Here is a 25,640-nt window from a genome sequence, read left to right as displayed (position 1 = left end):
CTTCACAAATGAAAAACACAAGTAAAAACACATTAAAACACATTTATGATCGAACAACGGACCATCTCACCGTCCTGGATCTCAGTTTTCTGGTGTGCTCTGTTATTCTCGTTGCCTCTCAGCTCCTGAACTTCACCACACTTCACTCTCACTTATCTTCTAACAGCAGCTCGGTGAAGGGGCGGGAGCAAGTTAATATGTAGTCAGAGTAAAACTCGTTGTCTTTGCAATGAGGAGCCAATGACAAGCTTTGCTTCATTCCAGGATGTTCAGGGTGTGTTTTATTAACACTGATAACTTGACAAAGTCCACGTCATTCGACAGTTAACCCAGATCAGACAGCACTTAATGACTTTCACAGGTCAAAGTTCTCCAAAGTTGAATTCCACGTGAAGAAACACTGTGGCCGACCAGGACAGGCCTCGGTGTGAAGGTCTGTCTTCACTGTAGATCTGAGAGAGACGCAACAAGGACACATATGGACAGAGTGGAGCTGGCTGAGTGTTAAGATGGAGGCTTATCATCAGAGAAATGAAAAAGAAGAAATCCACCTTTAATAACAGGAGACGTTAGAAAATAAAACCTCCCTCACAACAGCTCACTGAGGAAATACTGCCCTCTACTGACCACATGCTGCCAGACATGTGACTGGAGCCTCTCCTTTGAGCACCACATCACAAAATGGGTTTTTTAATCAATTCTTCCAAAATCAGATCCATATGAAATGTAAGAGATGATCTCGCACGTGGACTCGTGCGGTGGCCTTTTCTCTGAAGCAGAAAACCCTGAAACATCTGCAGTCTGTACAAAACTCTGAACTAGAACCAACATATGATCACAGCACAACTGTTTTATGGTTTTTTTAATTTGCTGCCCGTTTGTTTCAGGACTGATTTAAATCTTTGTTGATGACTTGTAAGGCTCTTCATGGCCTGGCCCCAGGACGCCTCTGATCTCTGAGTCCCTGATTTACCTCAGTGCAGCTTGTGATCTTAAGGCAGTGAAGATCGCCTGTCACGACTGAGACGGCACGTCAGCAGGGAGTAAGGCCAGTGAAATACTGCTTTACTTACATCCCTGTGGGAGTAAAGGAAAACGGGAATAACAGGATTTATGTGTGTTACAATCCTAACAAACGGACAGATTTGGGTTTGGACATGTTGATGACGTAAGGAAATGTTCCTGTCGATGCATTTCAAAACATCTTGACATTTTAACTGCCCCGTGTTCCCAGTGAAATCCATGCAGCAAGGACCAGTCTGCTTCGGCCAATCAAAGGTCACAGACTGCAGCAAGGACCAGTCTGCTTCGGCCAATCAAAGGTCACAGACTGCAGCCGACTGCCACGTGTTGCTGATCGCGGTCAGTCGGCAGGGAACGAGCCCAACGGACCATTAGTTTGGACTAAAGCGTTTTCTGAAAAGCCGCTGGAATCTGATGTGAGCATCGTTGGGGCTGTGACGTCTGATGAGACCAGGACTCGGTCTTGTGTTGTTAAAGCTGTTCATACACTGACTTTAGAAACGCTAACGTACATTTCCTCAGCTCGTGTTTGTCCATGTCACACAGACGCACTGAGGGAAAATGGGCTGATTTGGGGGGAAATCGACTCGTGACTCTGCTTCAACTGAGCGAGAGCCTGACGATCTAGTGGGAGTGAAATCCACGGCGAGGAGTACATCAACAAACCACTTGGTGGCGTCACACACATTTTAAGTGCCTGGTGGTCATTAGAACAAAGTTCACAAAACTTAAAACTCCTGGGAAATTGAGAGTGTGTGACCCTTCAGGGTTTTCTACACGCCCTGCTGCTGAGAAGCAAACATGGAGGGTACAAATACAAGTGAAGGAAGGAGCACAGGAAGAAGTGAGAGTGGGTTTTTCACTGTGCAGCTGCAGTTTCAGAGGAGACGAGTGACGAGTTCTGCAAAAACGTCAACAAACTGTGACGCTGAGCGGAAAATCCAGCTTTCTGCAGCCTTTTTAATGATTAACGATGTTAATGATAACTATGTTCTTCTTTGCTGCAATTTACTCAATTATATGCTACATACTTAGTTATTTGAGAAAATGGTTGATTGACAGATCAGTAGCAAACTAGAATCACTGTCCAGTGGTTGTACGCCTCTGCCAACAGGTGCAGTTTCAGGTGTTCCTGAAAAAGTGCATTCACAATGATGAGGTCACTGCTGCCTGGATTTCGGACTCTACATTCGTATCGCTTCATCTCTGAGTCAAAACGATTGTTTGTACCAAAGTTGAAGAAATTCCTCAAGGCAGTTTTTAGATATCATGTTCACAAGAATGGGATGTTCATACAAACAACCCAATAACCTGATGACTGCACTTTCTCAGCTTGTCCAGCAGTGAACATGGACATGAGCAGGTTTTACATGTTCTACATTAAAGGTTCAATTCATAGAATTCAGGGACATCTGGTGGTGAAGTGTCATGTTGCAGCTGAACACCCCCTCACAAACATGACAGAGAACCTGTGGAAGCTTCAGTTGTCATAGAAACTCAAAAGTTTAGTTTGTCCAGTCTGGGCTACTGTAAAAAACATGGCTGCCTCCGTAGAGAGGACCTGCTCCTGATGTAAATATAAAGTATTTAAGTATTTAAGTATAAAGTATTTAAATATAAATGACCCATTCTCGGGTAAAGAAAAGAATTCGTACAATTTAGATGAAACTCACAAGTGAAAACATCACGAGGATTATTTTATATTCAGTTTCTGCCAATAGAACCTTTCAGCTGAATCTTACACACTGGACCTTTAAATGAAACATAATCATGTCTGAAGTGAGTAAGACCCAAATATGAATTTTGGCCACAAAGAAAAAAATATCTATCTAGCGTTGGTGGGACGTGAACTTGTAGACGCTGCCTTGGACAAACAAGTGACAACAAAGAGAATATTGAAGATATTTGTTCATCGTATATTCTGTCGTTAGAGAAGGAAGGTTATTAAATAGGCCCAGATATTACATCATCTACACAGAGCTTTTGTGTAAAAGTGTCCATACTTTGCAGGAGTGTGTTTGGACAACACATTATTTAGGCTCAACTCTGCACAGCCTCAGCCGGTCACGACTCCAGTATAAAAGCAGAACTCGACTGGTTTCAGAGGCGAGACGGACTTCAGCTCCAGGAGTCATGCAGCATCCACACAAGTGCTGTCATCATTTGTCATTTTTAATATAAATCTTTTCACCCTCACACAAATTGCACATTTCTTTCTCCAAATGGACGCACAGTCAGCAGTGGACAACTTGACATCTTCCGTATACACTGTGAACTGGCTAAAAGAAGGAGAAACAAAAAGAATAAAATAAGAGACATCTAACTTGATCTTACCACCACTTTACTATGGCATGCATAGGTTTCAGACCTTACTCAGAAAGAGACAACAGACACTTTGTCTAAGAAAGTTTCTAAACGATGGTGGGACTGCTTGCGACTCGGGGAAGAAAAGGAAAAAGTACAGAAAACGTTTGCTGCGCCGTGAGGAGAATCGTCAAATCGGGTCTCCGGGGGAAAAAAGACGGAGGAAAAGCTTCGGCCTTCCCGTTTCCCTGCGAGCGGCGAGCACGAACATACAGCTGCGAAGTCGACTTCCTAAAGTGTTTGGTTCTTTATTTTGAAAGCGTGGTAGCCGCTGTGCAGTTGACAATACTGAAGGTTTTATTTCTCCATCCAGGATTTGAGCACTAAAGAGGCCAGAGGAGGATCAGGTTCAAACAAAACAAGGGCTCACCCCCGAGGGATCGTGGGCAGTGAAGGTCGGCTGGAGACGGGTGAATTTGGGGCTTTTCATACCTGAATGCTCTTAAATTTCAGCAGCAGCTTGAGGAAATTACAACTAGACAGACAAATGCTAGCGTGTAGTCGAGGTTGAACGGGACGAAATAATAATAACAGCGACCGAGTCAGTTTATCACAAAAGCCAACGAGCAGCAAGTCTTTCACTGCCCAACAAGTGGAACTGAAATTAAAATTCTTCCTTTTGCAAAGAAGAAATGACGGTTTTCAACTGATGTTTCTTCTAAGACAGCGCCCTACATGTTGTCCAGGAGAAGTTTGGGTTATTTGACTTGTATCTGTGTAGGCAGGCACTGAACATATTGAACATACTGCTGCTTCAACCAGGCGCGGCACGGTGGCTGAGCGTTTAATGCTGTTGTGTCACAGAGAGAAGGTTGTCGGTTTGAATCCAGTTTCAACCGGAGCCTCCCTGTGTGGAGGGACAGGACAGGGTGCGACTGCAGTCGAGTTATAAACCCTGCCTACTCCGTGTTAGCAGATGGGACATGGACCAAACTAAAAAGACTTTAAATAAATGTTTGTGAAAGATGGTTTCTGACGTTTCAGGTCGTCCTTCTCACACTTCATGTTTCTGATAAGTTTGGTGTTAATTCCTTATGTCATGATGCATGCAGCACTGGGACCAACGGACTCGTGCTCTCAACAAAGCACCATCCATTGCATTTAGTATTTTACTCTTTCAAATTGTCAATTTTTCTACCAATTCCGTCCCTGTGTGTTGTTTTGAATGTCCCTGTGCAGCAGCTTGAATCAACCTCTGTACGTGAATAAAACTGGAGACGGGAGGATCAACTCCACCATCGCTCCTGCTCAGGCTTTGTGTCCTGGATACATTTTGTCTTCATTTCCAGACAGTGGGAGGAAGTGGAGACGCGTCTTTATTTGCAGTCTCTGGTTGGAAGGGACTGAGGGAGACGCTATTAGCACCTGTTGAAAATGAGGACAAACCAAAGACCTGTTTTATCAACGTTTAGTCTGTGACACAACAGGAACAGGACATTCTCCAGTCAGGAGCACACTTCTGAAGTGGACAGCAGCCGACTGTCAGACGACGCTCGCACATGAAATAAAAGTGTCAACGATAGCTGTGGTATCATTCACACTTTTAATGATACCACAAAAAGAATTCAAATTTCAGTTCAACCGTAAATCAAACTCTTTTCTGTGGCTTGATTTTCAGGTCGGACTTCCAGCGTGAACCATCTGCTACTGTCGGAGGAAAGACCCCGAAACAAGTGCACCTGTAAACGAAGGCCCTGTCGGCTGCTTGGTCGGACCTCATCATTCTAAACAGAGGAGGAGGAACAAAGGGACATTTTGGCTCCTGAGTTCTTTGTGGGTTAAAAATTAGCATAGACACTGATAAGAAAATAAAGATGAACAATGTTTGCATCTCGCCTGCTGAGCTGCTGGAGGCAACAAGCAATACGGGGTCAGACGGTCGCAGGGTTCCTACACGAGGTTTCCCTTTCCAATATTCCAGACTTTGTCCAGAGTTGTTCGAGGAATCTTTCAGACACATTTAGCAAAGCTGTAGTAAGAGAGATCATGTCGCAGCAAGTACCACCACACCTGAAGTTAAAGTCATAAAACTCTTCAGAGTAATTCTACTTTCCAACATTTCACAGACCTGGAGAAGGTCAAAGGTTTCACTTTCCCACCTGCATAGGAACCCTGGAGTCCAGAGAATGGGAAACATGAAAACAAGCACGCTTTAGGGCTCACTGATGTCAGTACAAAGGAGGGTTCTTTACTTGAAACAGTTCCTTTCATTTGATAACTAAATATCTCACTCTATTGATAGAATTCCATTTTGTTAGAGTCGTATATAAACGTTAACATGTACACACGCTCGTCACTGGTAATCGTGGAAGCGGGAGCTTTATTGTAATAGGTTGGTGGAGTTTGCTCTTGCTGGCGCTCAACAAATATACTGTGAATGCAAGTAACAATAATTAATATAATGAGAATTAGAATAATAATAATGACACTCATCGTCTGCACCGTGCCTTGTAAACCTGGAAAAACTCAAAACCAAACAAGAGCCAGGTAACTACACCTCCTCAGCCCCCACCCCAAAAAAACAACAGAAGATTAAAAACAGGGAACATTGAGTCGAGGCGGCAGTTTCTCTCTGGCTTCTTCCAAGTCCCCGAGTCCACATGCGCCACATAAATGTCTGACCCGTGTCCTGAAGTCAGTGGGAGGTGGAGGGAGGTGTGGGGGTGAAGGGAGGGGGTGGGCTGTCTGTCACAGAGCCTGGGGTTGGCTGTCGTTCCAGCTCTCAGAAAGCCTCTGTGGAGCCTGTTTGCGAGTATGTGTGTGTGCGCTGACCTGGTGAGTCCGGCTTACAGGGACCACGCTAAAGGGCGGTCGGCCATGGCGGTCACTAGTCTGATTTTCTTTATTTGTTCTTTTGTTTTTTCCATTAATGTTTGACCGGGAGTCTGTCTGCCCTGGTTTGCTGCCCCCTGGTGGATGGGGGCAGGGCATCTGCATGAGTTTGGCTCACCGGGTATTTTCAAGTTGGCTACTCTTGTCCCCATGTAGATGCAGGGCTGGAGGAGGGGGTTAGCAAGGCCAACCAAGGTGGAGGTGTAATTTCATATTCACGATGGAAAGAGATATAGTGTGTGTGTGTGTGTGTGGTGTGTTGGCGCCCTGAAGATCTGCCCAGAAGTTACCCCTGGTCCTCAGTGGCGACTGGTAAAAGCAGAACAAGAAGCAGGTGACGTAGCTGATTTTCTTCTACTTGTTATCGTGCGGAGGAGCGTCTCCTCAGCTAATATATGACTACAGGTGGAGGGAGACCTTTCTGGACAGGTCCTCAGTGTGTGTGTGTGTGTGTGTGTGTGCGCGCATACACTAGGCTAGTGCAAGTAATCGTCCACTGAGGCGAAGGCGCAGGAGCCACTGCCAGTCCGTGCCATGATGGCAAGGCACTGGGCGGCCTGACCCACGGCCTGGGCCAGAGGGGGCTGCTTGGGCAGGTTGTGAGTCTCTGGAGAGAATGAGGAGGGAGAAGAGGAATAAAAAAAAGGTCAGAGCGACAGACAACAGAGACCAGAAGTGAAGATGCATCAGTACGTTTCAACCTCCCAGAGCTTGTTGGGCAGTCAAACAATATAGTGTAGTCTGAATTTAACAAACATCAAATGTTCAACAGTGGAAACGCACGTTTCCAGACGTGCTAAGGCTACTTTGTGTTTGTGGCACCAGCTCACACTGGTCTACAACTCCATACGTTTCATTTTTGGTCAAACTTTGCAGGTATTTTTAAATTTCATCTACTGCTGTGTCGTCAAACTTGAACATACTCAGCACCGATCAGCTGACCTACCTAATATTGCACTGTTGAGGGTGGAGCAGACGGGCTCTCTTTGAATGGCGTCCAGCTGGTAGCCGACTGGACTGTTCCATGGGTCTGAGTAGGCGAGAAGGCTGAACGCATCCTGCAGCAGGAGACAGCAAGGACAGCAGATACTGATCACACAACAGTGGACTGCTCCTCTTCCATCGGTTTCTCCCCACAGGTTGTGTCTGGTCGCTGTTACCGCCTTTCACACTTATTAACCATTCAACCACTCTGCAACAGAAAGTATCCTCCAGCGTCTACACTGGTATTTTACTGCCATGTCATTTCCTGGAGAATCTTCATATACTTCATGTCTATAAAATCTGTACAACCAAATCAAAAAGGTTCTGTAAGTCAATAAACCGTGATAAATGATAACAGAAGTGAAATTGTGTCATAAATGATTAAATAAAAAAATCTGACACAATCGACACATTTTGCTAAATTAACACAAACAAAGTTGGTTTAACATATTTTGTAAATATAGAAACATGAACAAGATATGTCTTAAGTCTCCCTAAGTGATTTGAACAACATCTTTTTTGTTTAGTTTCCGCAGAACAGTGACAACACTTCGCAGTGTTTGTGGTTATGAACAGAAATATGTCACGGCCGAGACCAGTAACTTCCTGGTTCTTTAGCAGCTGTGGCCATAGTAGGGCAGGAAATGTCTGACAGATGACACCGTGGATTATGGGATATATAGGATGAAATGTTCATGCTCATGTTCAACAGTGCATCACTGATGCACTTTCAGCCCAAGTTCCCACTTAAAGAATTAAAGGTTGATCCATATATTTCTGCTGCCGGTGCAGAAAATGCCATTTAAACTGTATTTCTTCTAAACCTCAGCTAAGTGTCTTGATAATAATGCCAATACAATACCAACATCTTTGTCCTTCAACCTAAAAGCATTTTGTAGTAATTTTACAAGATTTTCTGTGATTTAATCGTAAATAGTAAATGCCTGATGAATATGAGCAGAGGTTCATGAGCTTTCAAACTAAAACACGTTTATGCAGTGTGGGTCAAACAAGCAGAGGGATTTGTGTGTTACCTTGAGCATCTTCTTGTTAGTCGAGTTCTTGCCACACTCACGGCGGAGGTGTTCGCTCATGCTCTGGAGCTCCCTGCCGAAATGGATCATTCTCTCGATGGCTGCCTGGCTCCCACCGCACAGCTGCCGCTTGGACTGAGCAGATTCCACTTCTGCAGAGCCACAGCCAGTATGACATGCAAGAAGGACGTGAATGTGGTGGGGCATTTATACACAGCAACAGGAATAAGCTTCCAATCCGCGATTTACCACAAAGTGGTCAAAATTGTCAATTTTACAGAGAACGAATGATACAGTCTTTTTCTGACAGAGGAGAGGAAGACAGAAAACCTTCAGTCACTCAACAGCGTTCGTCCAACAACTTAAAGTCAAATACATGTTAGAAACAAGCACAACTCCAAATCAACCAAGGTAGAAATATAGTGAAAGGGTACCAGGGGTATGTTGCCTTTATGTTAATGCTCCACACACACACACACACACACACACACACACACACACACACACACACACACACACACACACACACACACACACACACACACACACTCTACCCACCCATGTCTGCGTCACAGTCGTCGGGCTCCACGGTGTGTTTAGAGCTGCCGTTGAGGAAACCATTGGAGGAGGATTCTGTCACTCCGTTGGTGAAGTGGTCAACCTCCATATCTATGTCATTGCTGAAGAAAATAAAAAGACAGAATGTGTGAAGGCCCACAGGAAGGGTTTCCTCCACACTGCACGCCCACCAACACCTGTGACCTGCAGCCATTGGACGGTACCAGCTGTCAATCACGATAACTCCTACAATTTATGCTTCTACTCCGAGACCACACCTCCACACAGAAGCAAAAATTCTGCTTGATACGCAGCGCAATGAAACACAGTTGGTTTTTTAGTGCGGCTCCGTACCTGGTTATGGGCTGTTGACTGCGGCTCCCGTTGAGGCTGATGTCAGACGCTGGGAGGGTGGAGCCAGTGCTCGGAGGGCAGGGCTTGTGACTGTGAGGGGAGGAGCTGTGGCTCTTATTAGACGTCACGCCATTACAGCAGTTGCTGTCAAACCCTTAAAAAACGGCAAGAGTGATGAGACATGTTTAAAATCGGATATAAAGATGGTGATTTCTTTTTGTTTACATTTGTGTTTCAGTGTGATATTTAAGCTGTGTCCAAAACCTCTTGAATCACACTGTATTTCTGCTGCAGCTTTCTTTTACCAGGAAAAGATTAAAAATCTCTCTCCAGGGGTTGTTAGCTGTAAGCTTGCTCGCGACAGACATACAGACGGTGTTTGTGCGTTTTGTTTGGAAACACACAAACATGAACTTTGAAGCTATCGATCCAGACCGGATATTAACTTCAGTACTGAGGGATCCCATCACAGGTGGTCAGCGTTGATTCACTTAGAGCTGAACACTCGTTACTGGATCTTTCAGGACAGATGTTAATACAAATGAATGATGCAGAGTATGGACTTGATGCCTGTTCACCAGATGTGAATGACACAAGCACATCTGGACTGTACCTGTGAGGTACGGCTGGGAGCTGCTGGCTTTGTGGCTCGGGCTGCTGAAGGGTCGCGGGGAGCCGGGGTAACTGTCCTGAGACTTCGGGCTGCGACCTCCCAGACACCTCACCTCACTGTCCGTCCCATTCACCATCTCGATGAACTGTCTCACCCTGGGGATGGAGGGGAGGGAGGGAGGACAGGAAGGAAAGGAAATTCAAAAGGAGGAAGGTAGGAAGAGAACACAAGAGGCAGAAAGCCTTTTAAACCACATGCATCTGTCTCAATAAAGCCAAAGTCTGCAGTCCCCCCCCCCCGCCACACTTTAAGGATCAGCTGCATTCAGACGATCCAATAAGTTTTAAATCATTAAAAAAAACATTCAAACTCAGCCCTGGTCGTACTTGAGCATGAAGAGCAGGTCTGGGTTCCTCTCCAGGAGGTTGGGATAGAGCTGCTGGGTGGTCTCGATGGCCTCGCCCATTCTACCCGACAACACCAGCTTCTGGATTTCTGCCAACCAACAGTGAACACGTTTACAGGACACATTGCTGACACCGTGTTTTCTTTACACGGACACCGTTTGTTACAGTAATATTCCTGTAATTAAATTATGCCTGTTTCATTAAGTTATTTAAGCTGACAAAGTTAGTAAGTGGTCGTCTTCCTGAAGTATTACTGCAAAAACAGTCGACTAACGCTGCAGGTTGAGCTTCAACAGTTTAACAGGTGTCTGGGAATTATTGCGGGAAAATACACATTTTAATTCAGCATTTTATGGACTTGGTAACACTGCGTTATAAAAAGTCACATTCCTAAGTTACTACAAGGATTTTCTGTATCATAGGTTTGGATTTTTCTTAGTTGAGCAAACTTGGAGGTTTTTCCAAAAAAAAACAAAACAGTGGATCCGTCTCTTGCCTGTAAGTTGTAGTGGCTTTTAGTGTCAGATTTAAAATTCTGATAAAGTCCTGATTCCTAATGGTAGCATCATTGAAGCCCTTTTCAGGCATGACCTCCAGAGCAGCAGGAGATTCTCCAGAGGTTTCAGGTGAGGGCTGGAGCAGCAAGCAGGACGTGACATATTAATTCTGCTTCGGAGATCACATGTTCTTGTTTACAGCACATCTCGCATTGTCGCCTCCGGACATTCCGGGGACTGTTATCTCTGGAAACTCTGCAGAAAGTCCACAGGCTCTGACTCGGATATTCGCGTTCACACATACACAGCCCCTGCGGAGGACGTCCGGGGATTCTCTGGAGTTCAATGCAGGTCTTAAAGCAGCTCTAGAAAAATGCCAGCACAGAATGACTCACTCTGTCGATTTTTGATGGAGGCCAGCTCCTCGTGTACGGCCTGGTCGGTGGATTTGGCAAAGGCTTCAGCTGTGGCACAATAGCTGTGGTGCACCAGGTAGGAAGCCACCATTCTAACAGGGCAAAATGTGGGAAAACACATCAAGTGATTAGACACAGGAGAAGTGGGAGAGCGCAGACATACCTGATGAGTTAGTGTTTCCATGTAAACCATCAAACCACTGCATCTGGTTAAAGACAGGCTTACAGTTGATGTAACTCAGAGCTAATGTTTCTTGGATTACTTCACATCTTTAAAGTATGTGTGTAATAAAAGCCTGTTGTGTGTGTGTGTGCGCAGGTGTGTTTGACTTTAGAATGGCAGGTTAGAGGGGATGCACGGCTGCTGGTGTTTGCAGGGACCTTTGAGATCAGAGGACTGATCATCTTACCGTTTCTCTACAAAGACAACACAAGCCTCCCGTCCACCAATCTGACATGAGCTTAGAAACATCCTGTTTTAAATTCCAGGCCATGGGGCCGACTTCACTTCACTCCTGCCTAAACCCCAATCCCCCATCAAAAGGAGATTAAATCCATTCAGAATAAGTAATCATAGCAACAGAGAACTAATCCCATCAGGCCATAGCATGAAGTGAAACCCAGTCCCACAGGTTTCACTTCTGGATCCGGGCTCCTGCTCACTAGTGGAGAAGCGATCCATATGGGCCTTGATCCTCATCACGTCGGCAGACATTATCCACAGTATCCAATAATTCCAATACTCAACTTCATCTAAAGGCTCATTCACACGACACGATGTTCAACCCAATTTGCTCGTCACTGACGAACGTTGCAAGTCGCAGAGAAAAGTCTCAGATCAGTGCGCGATCGACAATCCCCATGTGTGAACTCTTCAAAGACGTGATTAGAGAGGCTCGCTGACATGTCCCCGGGACCCTCCAAAGATAAGCGGTATAGATAATGGCAGATACAGTGAGAAAAGAGGCGTCTTGTTCAGTTCAATACATTACACGCTACCCTGGATACCAACAATTCACATAAATATGCACTTGGCAATGATATTTCCTTTTGAACAGTCTGGAAATCACACATCTCAAGTGGTCTCAATCCACTGGTCTATGTTTGTACCGCAGTGCACCCCCAAGTCTGTTTTAATAAAACTATAACAACAATAATCAAATGACTATATAGTGATATTACTGCTTGTGTCGTCATATAAACCCTATTATTTCACGGGGAATGTGTATTTTGTACGGGTTCAGTTTTCCGATCCTCTTACTTCTGGATCATGGACTGCCACTCGCCCTCGCGCTCCCCGATGGGGAAGCGATCGATCTGGGCCTGGATCTTTGTCCTCCACTCTCGCATGTAGTCCTCAATGTCGAACACAAAGGGGTGTTGGCCGAAGTTTGCATCAACCACCTCCCCTGGAGTCTGAAGGCCGACGGTCGGGTACAGGTTTGGCTGCAACAAAGAGAGAGTCATGAGTTGTGACGATAGAAGGAAGTGGAGATTGGGAATGAAATGAAATCCTCAGAAGTTAATCTTTTGTCTAGATTTACCCCATAAAACTTAACTTAACCTATCAAGCTGATCAATGTAGAGCTTTGTTCATCAGAACCAATGACTCAGTGATTATATTGTCATGTGCTGCGATTTCTGAAACACTTCAAACACTGTGGCCTGCTCCACTTTGGCATTCAACTTCCCAATCTACATTTTTGTGGAGCCCCCAGTCACTACAACCTCCACTCGGCAGAGATGGAAACATGACACCAGGGCGAATGCACCAAATTTTTCTTCTTTCTTTTGGAAGCCTAAATGCTGACGCTGCACCTTTTCTGCACAACGTTAGGATGCGCATTAAACCTCTGGGCGTTGAAGTGTAAAAAGCCATGAACGTTTGTGAAGTGCAAAATGCAACACTGGCAAGAGAGCGAGGTGAGAGCTTCTCAGTTTCCAGCACGTTTGATGACAGGTCTTGTCAAGGGGACAGAAAGGCAAACGAGTCCATGGGTTTTTAAAACCTGCATACACTCGCTCATTTTGGGTACATTTCTTGACTAAAGTCCCCATAAGAATAGTACAACGGTGCATGTGTCTAAAAGTTGCCTTTGTCACGGCCCAACAAGGTCAGCTGTGCCGAGGTGACGCACTTCACTGCACAACGCTGGAGGAACACGAATGTCTGGCTCACAGTCAAGCCCGTGCTCAATGGATTATTGTTGTGGTTAAGACTCTTATTTTCTTCTCCTTCAAAAACAGCCGGCCCTGCTCTCATTTGCTACTAAGCAAGAAGGGAGGGGAATAACTTTTAAGAAACAAGGATCTTTAAGAAACAAGGACCCTCACATTTTCATGCAGTCAATCCATAGATGAATCCCACTGGAGTTAATGTCCATTTGGTCTGGGAGTTGTTTACATAATGAAGCACGGGAGCGAGACTCAGAATGTGACAATGAGCCACAACAACACAACGCAGCACAAGTGATGTCCTGTTTCAACGCATTACTCTTTTAAGATGATTCACTAAACTTGTGAGCAAACCATCGGGCAGACAGAGAAACAAAAGCTTTAAGAATCAGGTTCTAACAAGATGACTCCAAATATCGCTCTTGAATAAATATCATAGATAACACTTGGTACAGGATACATGTTACCAGCTTGGTAAACAGAATGGGACGGTTATGTTACTGTGCAGAATGTCTGTAACAACGCAGCAGCGAGACTCGACCAGTGAAACCAAAACAATGAGCTGAAAGATGCTATGAAGCTCCATAGAGTTGTAATAATTCTGTGGGTTTGTCAAATCGAGCCCACTGATAATTTCCACCAGTTCTACACATTAATGTTTGTGTTTTTCGGGGTAGTACTGTACAGCCTGTGAAACAAGTCGGATGATGTCACCCATGGCTTAAACTTGCTTTTTCAAGAGTGTGTAAATAACCACTTTTTAATATGAGCCTTGTAAATATGTTTTTACTCTTTTAACTCTCAAACTTAAATCATAATACTTTGCAGTGTCAATTTCAATATCTGTCCAAACTTTATCCCCCGTGTCACTTTTTATTTATTCCAGGGAAGAACCAACACTTATCAACATTTGAAGATGGGGGGGGGTGTTCAAGCCACCAATCCATTTAGCACAGTGTAAACATTTTGACGGCAGTAGATATTCTGGAGCACATGAAACATTTCTTTTCTATAAATAGCGCTATGTCCTACAGCCCTGATTAATTATGGAAACTAACAGACTTCTTCACAACATAGAAAATGCGGGTACTCACTGGTAGGTCTGTGAAGGCAATACCTGTAGAGGAAGAAAAAGCAAAGTCAGCTGAGCCCATTGGACACATTATCCAGACATGAATCCAAGAATCCAGATCCACTGCCTTCTTTATATTTAATCTTTCCATAACACAGAAATGTCTTTGTTTTTCTCTCACTCTGCATGACTGTGCAAAAAAGGTAATATACACTGCCTGGGTGTGGGGTAAAACTGTAACTGTTGCTCTAAACCAAATTACTGAAATACAGAGATAACAATTTTCTGAAATTTCAGAAATGTCCTGCATACTATCTTTCTTGTTGTTGGTTTAGAAAATCAGTTAGATAACGTTCAGACATAAGAAATAAGCACAATATGGACAAGGAGTAAGTGTAAACATCCCGTTCATTTTGTTTGTGCGTCCCACCGATGCACCTGTGACATGTTCAGGTGTGCAAAGATTTATTTCTTTGGTACCTTGTTGCTTAAAACCTTTTCACAGGTTAGTAAACAGGTCCATACACTATCATATCAGGTCAAAAAGGTCTCTTACCTAGGCTGTGGCCATTCTTTGTGTAGAAGCACGTGTTGTTGATGAGGTTAACGCAGCAGCCAATCACGTCGCCCGTTGTAAACGTGGGTCCGTAAGGTTGCCCAGTGCCGGACGAGCAGAAGGAGTGTCCATCATCTCCGTGGTAACCATACGAGTGCTTGTCCCAACCTGAGGGATGCGAATGCAAAAGTAAAGTATGAGCACAATAAAAGAAAACCAAACACAGATGTTTCATTCTGTTGTGAGGATGACCGTGGTGCTGGAAACAAGCCTTCTGCCGTAATTAAGTCATTTAAATGCAGTGTGAATGTGTAATTTAAAATGAAATATAAATAAATGTCCACCAAAAACTTCTAAAAATGATGCCTGGGTTAGGGGCTCCGTGCTTTGTTCTTTAGGAACTGAACCAGCAAATGTGTATCTCTCATTGTGCTGCACAGCCACACTGAGATTTGGGCGATTTCCTTTGTTTGATCCTCATTTTTTTCTGTTGACTCCATCACCTACAGACTGCAGAACATTTGTTTCTCTACACCCGACTTAGACCAAGTAAATATAATTTTTGGTGAGCATAAAACAGAAATAAATGTATTTGAAAAAGGTGTTAAATAGTTCCAAGACATTTCACTTTGCCGTCAGTGTGTTGGGAGCGTTCGTCCGATCGTTGATTCAAAGAGAGGAGAAGAAGAAACGGCCTCGGGGCTCTTCTGACGGTACAAACCAAGTGGCAGGACCGTGCAAGTTTGTGCTGAGCTGCAGAATTAATCCTAACGTTGCCACATTCATCACTGGGAGAAAACACTCAACTATGCAGCAGCCTGGCATCAGTTCCTCACAATTAGTGGATTTTCATTAGCCATCAATCTGTCTGCAGTCTGCTCTGGGCCTCCTGTTATCTTTGTATGGAGAGCCTGGAGCTTCTGGGTGGGTCCAGTTCTCAGACTGGTGAAGGGGTGCCAGGCCCCTGTTTGCCCTGATAACCCAGTATAGCACTGGGCTGACGTAGTGCCGTGCCCTCTTAATGGCACCGTGACACGGCAAAGTGGTGGCAGAAACGTTTTCACATTGGTTCCACTAGACTTCTGAAACTGTGGTTACACCTTAAATATCTTTGAGTAGTGACATTTTTGTATTCCTCTAATCCAAATTAAACCACATCAACCAGGAAAACCTTTGTCCTCAACAGAAACACAAACTGATCTGAGTAATCAGACATAATCAGTGACAATAGCTTGAAATAAGATGGTTTACTAGCTCAATGTTTAACCACAACTCTCTGCAGATGTCCTTCAATATGCTACAGTACAACCGTGCCATAATCACGGAAGGATTAAGAAAACCTTATACCACGTTCCCAGATACAAATGACACCCACACAAATGCAAAAGAATGCTGGTATTATAAAATAGCAGACACAGACAGTGATGCACAGACTTCTCACCACACCCAAAGGCAGTAGCTACAAACACAGACGTGACACGAATGCACACAAAGCGCTGTCTTACCGGGCAGTCTGTTCATGTTCACACCCTGAGCTGAGAGGCCGATGCCCATGTACCTGAGGAAGAGACAAGAGTTCATATAAAAGACTGGAGGGTGAGGAGTAGGTGAGCAGCCACTGAGCGTGCCTTGCTGATAATCATCACGAAGACCTCGCCATCTTCCATATCTGACTTTACAGCTACACAATCAGTGCGTGAGGTTGTAATACTCAGTTAATGCAAAGAAAAACAAGTGGCATAGGTGGAAAAGATGCAAAACATAAGCATGTGAACATGCTAATAAACATTTTTATGTAATATTATCATTTTCTGGGATAATATGATGGATTTTTTTTTTTCTATCACCTATCTGGTGTCAGGAGGTTCAGATGGTTGAAATGGTGACAGGGGAACATGACTTGTGGCTGTTGAACTTTCAGACGAGGCCCTTTCGATGTAGGAATACAACTTGGCTTCTATCGCTTTGAAGATTAAAATGATTCTTTCATTTAATAGTGATTTAAAGTTTGGGGTCGCAGCAAAGAATCCAAAGGACTGATAACGTCACAACATGGCAGCAAACACATTGAATAGTTCAGTATGAATAGTTATAGTTGAGTAGCTAATATGTGATCTGCTACAAAAACAATCTGATCAGTGCCTCAAAGTCATTGATTGAAGCGAAGTCGAAGCGTCTGAATCGCCCCCTGGTGGCCGGCTGCAGTCTAGGTCTCAAACCCTCCTCCGTGTTAGTGAAATTGTATATGGACCAAAACTTCAAAGTATATTTAAGCCTCAGTTTTGTACAACAGGAGGAAGCGGAGATGTGTCGTCCATCTTTATTTACAGCATATGGTCCAACTTTATAATGACTACAATAAATGGCTTTAGATTCATGTTAATTTAGTCAAAAATTCTGATGCAAAGCATAAATGTTCATCCCAAGAAGGGATGAGCCAAATGCTTTAGAATGACAGACATAAAAAAATATACGAATGCATGTTTATATTATTATAAGAAGCATAAAAAATAGTTGGTTCATTATGAAACTGTGGTGGGACAAACAAGTTAGTGGCTCATCAAATAACATTGGAAATCATCCCAATTCCATTGCAATCAATTTAACAGTAGAGATATTTTACTTTGGACCAAAGTGTTGGAGAAACTGTCCGGACTCTGCCCTAATTTGTGGAAAGCTGTGAAAGTAGCGAAAACGTTGAAGGGAAAATGGAAATGTATTTCTTGGTTTTGTGTCCTTACCCATCTCGGCCTTTACTGATGATTTTCACCTCGAAGTAGTAGACCCCGCAGGCGGCTGGGATGGGATGAGTGGCGCGTACAGACGCTGCATCTTTAGGAGTTTTGCCATGACCTGAAGTTGAGGGTGAAACATAAAAAGGCGTGAGCAGTGGGGTGTGGTTAATACAAATTCATACTGGATCTTTATCTTATCATGAAGGGATGGAAATGCTGACAATGACGACAGGCTAACACTTTGCAGCAGCCAAAGAGGCCGATGACGACCAGTTTTGATTGGATTGTTTGCAGATTGTCAGCACAAGTGGCTGCAGAGCAGATTAAACCCCCGACAGTCCTGAAAGGATAAAGCCCGATCCAGAGACCGTTCCACTCCACGAGGGCTCAAGGTCAGAGTTTTCACCAAAAAGTGAATGTTGACCGTGTCCGTCAGTTATTTCCCGACAGTCAGCAGTAATTTCCAAGTTGTTATCAAGTTGGATCAGGAGAGAGGTGTGGCCGGTACTGTTTTCACCCCTCTCCATTTGTTCCACTGCGAACCTCAGTGGAAGGATGTGCAATTGGTGAAGGTAGAACTTAAATTTTTTAGAGAAATGAAGAATTCTTGATTGTTTTTTTTTCGACTTTAACATAGCGAGAAAGAACACTTTTCAAAATTTGTAATGATTCAAATTCAGAATAACTCATGGATTAAAAAAAAAAATCTGGCACGTGTGGGGAAGTGATTTCTATGAGTGTGTGGAATCTGGTGCAGCTTGATTGAATTTAACAGGGCTGTTGGGCCTTGGCAGAGGTTTGCACTCTAGTTTTTCTTTTTGATTACAAAAAAATATCTATTTAATTCCCAGCTGAGAGGCTGGTTTAACAAAATTGTATCAGAATATGTTTCCTAAAACTGTTTTAATTTATTTCATGTGCTCCTTCTCACCAGACATCTGATTTCCAGGAGCAGGTTTGAATAATGATCAGGATGATAGTGCTTTTCCAAAATCTGGATAATTAGCTGAAGTAGTGAGATGAGAATAAAACGTTTTACCTCCATTTTACATCTGTTGACAAAATGGTTGCTAGATGAATACATTAAACTGCAGAAGATACAGAAAATACAGTATCAATGATGGGGCCTGTATTTAAAATACTCAAATCAATAAGAGTTAAGCGAGTATTAAGAACCAAAATTGCTTGCTTGTCTATAGCGCATGTTAAAATGCACATCCTTGTAGTCATAGAGAAATCGGACGATTCCTAATTACCTGCAGGAATAAGATAAGGCACCTTTTTGTTTTGCTTTATCTGACATCGCCATAAAAAGGTTTTTTCCCCACATTATGAGATAAAAGTAAATTATAACAATCATGTTTTCAAATAATTGCAAGAAGCTGTGTTGTTTTTAAAACAAGTATCTTGAACGCTGCATTGGGGCAGCTGTTGAGGCTCTAATGACATTGTCATGAGTTTTCTCCATTAATCAGTGGCATCTATCTGTTGGTAGTTTGTCCTCCCGCTTGTTGAGGATTAAGAACAGAGGATATCGCACCTTGTTAAACCCCGTGAGGCAAATTGTGATTTGTGTATATGGAATACACAAGTAACATTTGACTGAATTCATTACGATATCAAAAGCACAACATAATATATTGAAAAGTCTACTTGTCCAGCCACTACTTCGAAACCCAAGGTTTTTCAGGGTAACAACATAGCAGTCTTAATTAATTAACGAGCAGATGTCTGCGTGAAAGTTCCTGGAATTTGCCATGTTGGGTTGAAAACGGATTCAAACGATTGATCAAATCTCTAAGATAGACGCGAGATAATGAAATAATAATTGAAGCTCTTGTACTCTGCTCCAGCAAAGCAGTAAATTATTGATAACTGTGGATTAGGAGGGATTAAGTAGAGATGAAGGAGTTCAGCTCATTTGAAATCAGTGTGCCAACATGCCAGGACATTTGACATAGTGAAGCATATTTAATTACAACTTCAATTTTCTGCTGAACACTGCTGCACAACATTCGTCATGCTCCTTGTTGGATATTAGTTCTCAGCATCTGCACACCTGCTCCCAGACATCCAGGTGAATTTGTTGTACAAATACACACGAGCAGTACCGAGGTACAGCGCGTGTAGAGAGCAGAAGAACACACCCAGGAAGCAGAGGTGCACCTTTTTCTATTTTTTTTTTTTGACATTAGCCTTTTTTACAGGCCTGCACCAAAACCCCGCTCGAAGGCTTTGCTAAGCAACTAGTCAGCCCTGAATGTCAGCGAGCAGAACCGGCACTACAGCCCCGAGCTCCAGCTTTAACGACCCGGTCACCAACCACCACTTCACCCAGAGCCCGTCAACTCGCCTGGGTCACCCGGGCTCATCGGGAGATTAGACACTGGGCTTTCCTGTCATTTAAAAACCACCCAGTTCTGCTACATTAGCCAACAGAGGCTACCTGGTCCGAGGCGACTTTCGGCTCACGGGATTATATTGTGTTGACTCATGTGGAGCCTGCTCAGCACCAGCTCGCACCTGGGCTGACAAGGACGCCGCTGGTGTTCGCGTTACACCGGAGGGAAGCTACCGAGCTAGCGGCACCGCGTCGTGCTGCGGACGCACCTCGCCAGCCGGTCGGGCGGCGACATGTCCTCTGCCTTGTTGTTGATCGAGCCGCTAGCCTAGCCCACTTTGTTTTTAGCCACAGCGGCAGGCTGCCTCCGATCCGCTAGCGGCCAGGCTAAGCTAACGTTAGCAGCGCTAGCCCCGGGTGGTACGGAGTGGCTGCGGGGAGCGCGTGTGTCCGGGACGAACCTTTGTAGTGCACGCGCAGGTTGTTCTGGGAGAGCCCGATGTAGCTGAACTTGTCCTTCGGGCTCCAGGAGCGAGGGAGCGGGGTCTCGGTTTCATTGACGGCGGGGTAGAGCCGTCGGAGTCGCTGGTTGAGCTCCTTTTCCTGCTCGTTCAGAGCCGCGTCTCCGTGGACGACCACCGACATGAGAAAGCCGCAGCCCGACGACTGTCCAGACATGGCTCCGACACGGGGGTTGATAAAGACGGCTTGTCAGCAACAAGCCAGAGCCACTTGTGTCAGTCAGTGTCAAGTTAGTTGAGGAGGAGGAGGAGGAGGAGAGGGGAGGAAGGAGGAGGAGGAGGAGGGAGGGGGGGAGGTGTAGCAAAGCTAGCTAGCAGGCTAAGCTAACTGGCTTCGCTAGTCGTAGACAGGCAGCCAGAGCTAGTTAGCCGAGTAGCTAACCTGGCTAACGCGATGCGCTTGGCCAGCACGGGCAGGGCGATCGCCGACACGGCTCCGGCTAACGTCAGCTGGCACCGCGCGGAGACGGTCTGCGGCACCGGGGACGAGGGACGCGGTTCGGGGCAGAGACGCGTGTCGTCGCTGTGCGCAGGGAGAGAAGTGACGTTCGGACCAGCTGCTCCGCTAGCCTCGATCTTTTGTTTGTTGTCTGAGCGCTATCCGCGAATCTCATTGGCCGACAGCGACTCCACTCACTTCCTGTGGGAATGTGAAGTAAATACACAGAGTGAGCAGAGGACTCATCTTCATCATCATCTTCATCAGTATCATCATCTTCATCTTCATCTACATTATCATCGTCATTTTCTTAATCATCATTATCTTCTTCACCATCATCATCAACATCTTCATCATCTTCTTCTTCATCCTCATCATTATTATATTCATCATCATCATCTTCATCATCATCGTCATCATCTTTATCACCATCATCTTCATCAGTATCTTCATCTTCATTATCATTGTCATTTCTTAATCATCATCATCGTCATTTTCTTAATCATCATCATCTTCATCATCTTCTTCATCCTCATTATTATATTCATCATCATCATCTTTATCATCTTCATCAGTATCATCATCTTTTTCTTCATCCTCATCTCCTTCATCATCTTCTTCATCTTCATTATCTTCTTCATCGTCATTATCATCATCTTCATCAGTATCATCATCTTCATGATCTTCAACAGTATCATCATCTTCTTCATCTTCATCCTTATCTTCATCTTCTTCATCCTCATCATTATTATATTCATCATCTTCTTCATCTTCATCATTATTATATTCATCATCATCATCTTCATCATCATCCATCATCATCTTCTCTTAATCTTCATCATCATCCTCATCTCGCTCCTGAAGACCTTCTGTGACTCTCTGGTCAGCCATCTTGTTAGGAGGGGTCCCCCTGACAGTCCTGGGACGCCTCCTAACACACACGTTCATTACTGAACTTCTGTAAAAGTTTGGGACTCACTGTGGAAACATGAAGACTTGAACATCGGTGTGATGTTCAAGTCCCCCCCATTAACATTGAGAAGGTGGGATTTATGACCCATACTGCTGCCGGGTGTCTTTCATAACACACAGTGTAAACACGTGCTCCTACCAAAACACAAAGACGCCTTCAAAATGTCACCTTCTGTTGTTTTTGCTTCCAGCAGCTCCGACCAGACGCTCGAGGAAGGATTCAGACGTGCAGTTTGTCTTTCACCGCCTCTGAACGTCCCTCACACCGACATGTGGGAGTTGCATCACTGAAAAGGAATCTGAAGTGATGTTGGGAAGCACTTGCTCAGATTCAGATGAAGAGTCCCCTGGAAAACAGAGACGGCCGAAGGCCTGGACTGTTTATCATCAGCAGGACGTGTGCTGTAGAAGCAGAGTGAGGACAGACTGTGCCGGGAACAGATCTCAGACCAAACGCTGCAGCAGCACGGAAAACAATAACTTAATGTCGCTTCAGTCCAGGATCCAAACCCCAATGGTAGACAGAGCATTCAATGAAGTACTCGAGGTACTTGTACTACTTTACTCAAGTATTTACATTTCTACCCTGCTAAATAATTTACTCTTTAATCCTCAATTCTTAGTTTCATTTTTCAGATTTTAAATTAAAGGTCCAGTGTGTAAGATTCGGGTGAAAGGATCTATTGGCAGAAATTGAATATAAAATAATCCTAGTGATGTTTTCACGAGTGTGTTTCATCTAAATTGTGTGAATCATTGTGTTCTTGACCCTAGAATGGGCCCTTTATACTTAAATACTTTATATTTAAATACTTTATATTTAAATACTTTATATTTACATCAGGAGCAGGTCCTCTCTACAGAGGCAGCCATGTTTTTACAGTAGCCCAAATGAGACAAACTAAACCTTTTGAGTTTTTATGACAACTGAAGCTTCCACAGGTTCTCTTTCATGTTTGGAGGGGGGGGGGGTTCAGCTGCAACATGACACTTCACCACTAGATGTCACTAACTCCTACACACTGAACCTTTAAAAAACGCACGACGAGCTTATAAAATACAACACATTGTTAAAAATTCAACCAGGCTCCAACTTGTTTGCGACACATGTCTGTGAACTGAGGACGATTTCCTCTCTAGATTTCTCACATGGTTAAATTCAAACAACTGTTTTCAAGGCTCAAAGTGACAAAGATGTATACATAATAATCTAAGATAAATGTATGTTTTTCATGCTTACACTATGCATATTGCTACATTATTTTTGCTTACAAATTATTAACTAATGCTTCAGGGGCCCACAGCTCCTTTTGGACCCGTGTCCCACAGACCGTGATTCTGGTCCTGGTTTCATTTGACTTTCAAATTCCTCGTCCAGACACTCCTGCAGCTTCTCTATCACCCTCTGACTCAACAGCCTGAGCTGATTTGAATGAAGACACTGATATAAACTCTTTGAGGGAAGGTGGCAGGCCAATGAAGAGCTATTACAGCGCCCCCTGGTGGTTTCAGGCTCATCAGGAAGCTCTCTCATTAATCACACGATTCACTTACATCTCTGAACATTACGGACCAGTTGACTGACACCTAAGCAAGGAACACTCACCTATAACAAAGTACACATATATTTTTATTTACCCAGTTTAATTCAGGATCACACAAATGTACATATACATATTTATATTTATAATTCTTTCAACTGATTCTGTCTTTTTGGTGCATTTTTTGCAGGATCATCCTGCTGCTGATTTCAAGAACTCTCAGGACTCTGCAATAGCTGAGTTCACATTTGATGCATTTATGGCCGTGACACAATCTGAAAAGGACGAGAACCACTGTTAGATAACAAATTAGATCCACTGGTGTCGGAGGCAGTTATTACTAACAAAATCTGCCAGGTTTCTCACTGCAGCAGTATTCTGCATAATATTTAGCAGATGCCTCCAGAATCTGCTAAATCTGTGAACTCCACTGGGTAATTAGTCTGTCAAGTTAAACAAATGCACAAATTAACATATATAATAATGAAAAGCCCACAACTGTGAGCTTCCTCTGTGATGTACATGATTGTGTTGCTTTCTTCTCCCATAAAAAAGGATGATTTTCCTGCCAATGAAGTCAACGCTCACATGGCCAGTTACACAGTAACATCCCCATTAGTGAATTCCTGACATCTATTGTGAAGCATATTCAAAGCAAACCATTGCCCATTCATCTGCTCCCATTATGGTGGCATGCAGTCCCAGAATTCATGGCAGATACACTGGCAGAATCCATAGACCATGATCGTGACGAGGCTGGCAGGAACCAGGCTCACCAGCAGCACGCCGAGCGTTGTCCTCTGCATGATGAGCAGGTACACCCCCATGGGCAGCGAGCTGAAGTACAGCAGCCCCAGCACCCACACCAGTGCCCTGGCAGATGTCTGGCACAGGAGAGCTGCACAGTTCCACACCGTCCACCTCTGCGTGATGGACGCCATGGAGTCCAGACTGGACGAGCGGTAGCCCCGGCTTGATGTGTGTGATCCATGTGGCTGATGGTGGAGATCCTGGTTTGAGGCAGGGGCTGGCGGAGGTTCCATTATGGTGATGACGACAAAGTTGGGGGAGCTCCGGATGGAGGAGTAAGTAGTGGCGGAAGAGGCGGAGGAGGAAGGGGAAGGGGACATCACTGGTGCGTTGTTGCCCATCAGCGAGTTTAAGCGCCTTGGGCTGAGGAGCAGCTCCGTGGTCGACTCCTGGTGGAAGTGGAGGTTCCTCTGATTCCTGCTTTGGAGAGTAAGTGCTGCCAACAGGTTGCAGTCATCTGGCAAACTGCTCACGGCCTCCCCGGGAAGTCTGGTGATGTATCGGCAGAATGGGCACACTACAACGTTGGGGGGCGACTCACCCAGATCCAGGATCTTAGTGAGGCATTTAGCGCACAGGCGGTGGCAGCACTCGAGCACCTTTGGCCTGCGACTCCTGAGATTGTACGCCCAATAGCAGATCTTACACTCCAGCTCCTCCGGGCTCAGTATGTCCATGTGGCCACAGCCACCACCACCACCGTCCTCGGTGCTTTGCAGCTCAATCATCATCCTGCCACCAAGCTTTCTCCTGCCTCGAGATCAGCAAAGAGGTCCAACCAAGAGCTCGCGGGCAGGCTCAGCATCGACGGACATGGAAAGTTTCCCATAGATGGAGACAGTGATGAGGATCCACTCCACTGAGGCTGTGGGGTTCATTGTGGCTGTCCAACAGGCTCCTGTAGTGTGTGTGTGTGTGTGTGTGAGAGAGGGAGAGAGAGAGAGAGAGAGAGAGAGAGAGAGAGAGAGATTGATTTGTGAGTTAATGTGGACAGCACCTCACAAGCGGGTTCGGGCCTCTGGGGTTTGCCTGCCTCCGAGCAGTTGGGGTAACTGGGCTTCGTTTGGGGCAAAACGCCTTTCATGGGCCGCACGAGAAAAAAGAGAGAAAGTGAGAGAGACGGAAAGAAAGACACAGAGAGACAGGGGGTGAGAAAGGGAGAGAGATAACTGTTAACACAGCATTAGAAGAGAACAAACAGAGGCGAAGGGACAACAAAGCAGAGCCTGTGCAAACCAGAGCTGGAATTTTCTAGCTTAATCTTTTGTTGCTCAGTGAAATTCGGTCCAATTAGTAGCTCACACACACACACGCACACACACACACACACACACACACACACACACACACACACACACACACTCACACACACAAGGTCTTATTGCTCTTTTACAAA

The 25,640-nt window shown here is 44.6% G+C and overlaps 2 protein-coding genes across 2 annotated transcripts; both read right to left on the bottom strand.

Moving 5' to 3' along the window:
* Window positions 1-4,780: 4,780 nt before the first annotated feature.
* On the bottom strand, window positions 4,781-21,093 carry ranbp9 (RAN binding protein 9). Its single transcript, XM_035170469.2, has 14 exons — window positions 20,423-21,093; window positions 17,627-17,738; window positions 16,391-16,443; window positions 14,886-15,053; window positions 14,352-14,374; window positions 12,344-12,528; window positions 11,062-11,174; window positions 10,149-10,257; window positions 9,763-9,917; window positions 9,150-9,303; window positions 8,796-8,917; window positions 8,238-8,389; window positions 7,166-7,277; window positions 4,781-6,826 (listed from the first exon to the last, which is right to left on the bottom strand). Exons 1-14 carry the CDS (start codon window positions 20,637-20,639, stop codon window positions 6,696-6,698), a joined length of 1,806 nt encoding a protein of 601 aa, XP_035026360.2. The 5' UTR covers window positions 20,640-21,093; the 3' UTR covers window positions 4,781-6,695.
* Window positions 21,094-23,536: 2,443 nt separating this feature from the next.
* Window positions 23,537-25,420, bottom strand: rnf182 (ring finger protein 182). Its single transcript, XM_035170473.2, has one exon. The coding sequence runs from the start codon at window positions 24,973-24,975 to the stop codon at window positions 24,118-24,120; it is 858 nt and encodes a 285-aa protein (XP_035026364.1). The 5' UTR covers window positions 24,976-25,420; the 3' UTR covers window positions 23,537-24,117.
* Between the last annotated feature and the right edge of the window lie 220 nt (window positions 25,421-25,640).

Source organism: Hippoglossus stenolepis, chromosome 11 (genome assembly GCF_022539355.2).
Source record: "Hippoglossus stenolepis isolate QCI-W04-F060 chromosome 11, HSTE1.2, whole genome shotgun sequence".
Lineage (NCBI taxonomy): Eukaryota > Metazoa > Chordata > Actinopteri > Pleuronectiformes > Pleuronectidae > Hippoglossus > Hippoglossus stenolepis.
Note: the sequence above shows the minus strand (reverse complement) of the source record. Positions and strands in the feature narration are given on the sequence as shown.

Bases quoted from the DNA above. Each gene is read 5' to 3' on its own strand.
- ranbp9 (XM_035170469.2), bottom strand. From the start codon at position 20,639: ATGTCTGGACAGTCGTCGGGCTGCGGCTTTCTCATGTCGGTGGTCGTC. The intron at 10,258-11,061 runs GTGAGTCATTCT...GTTGGTTGGCAG, and splicing joins CTCCATCAAAAATCGACAGA to AAATCCAGAAGCTGGTGTTG. The intron at 9,918-10,148 runs GTACGACCAGGG...CTCCATCCCCAG, and splicing joins GACCTGCTCTTCATGCTCAA to GGTGAGACAGTTCATCGAGA.
- rnf182 (XM_035170473.2), bottom strand. From the start codon at position 24,975: ATGATGATTGAGCTGCAAAGCACCGAGGACGGTGGTGGTGGTGGCTGT.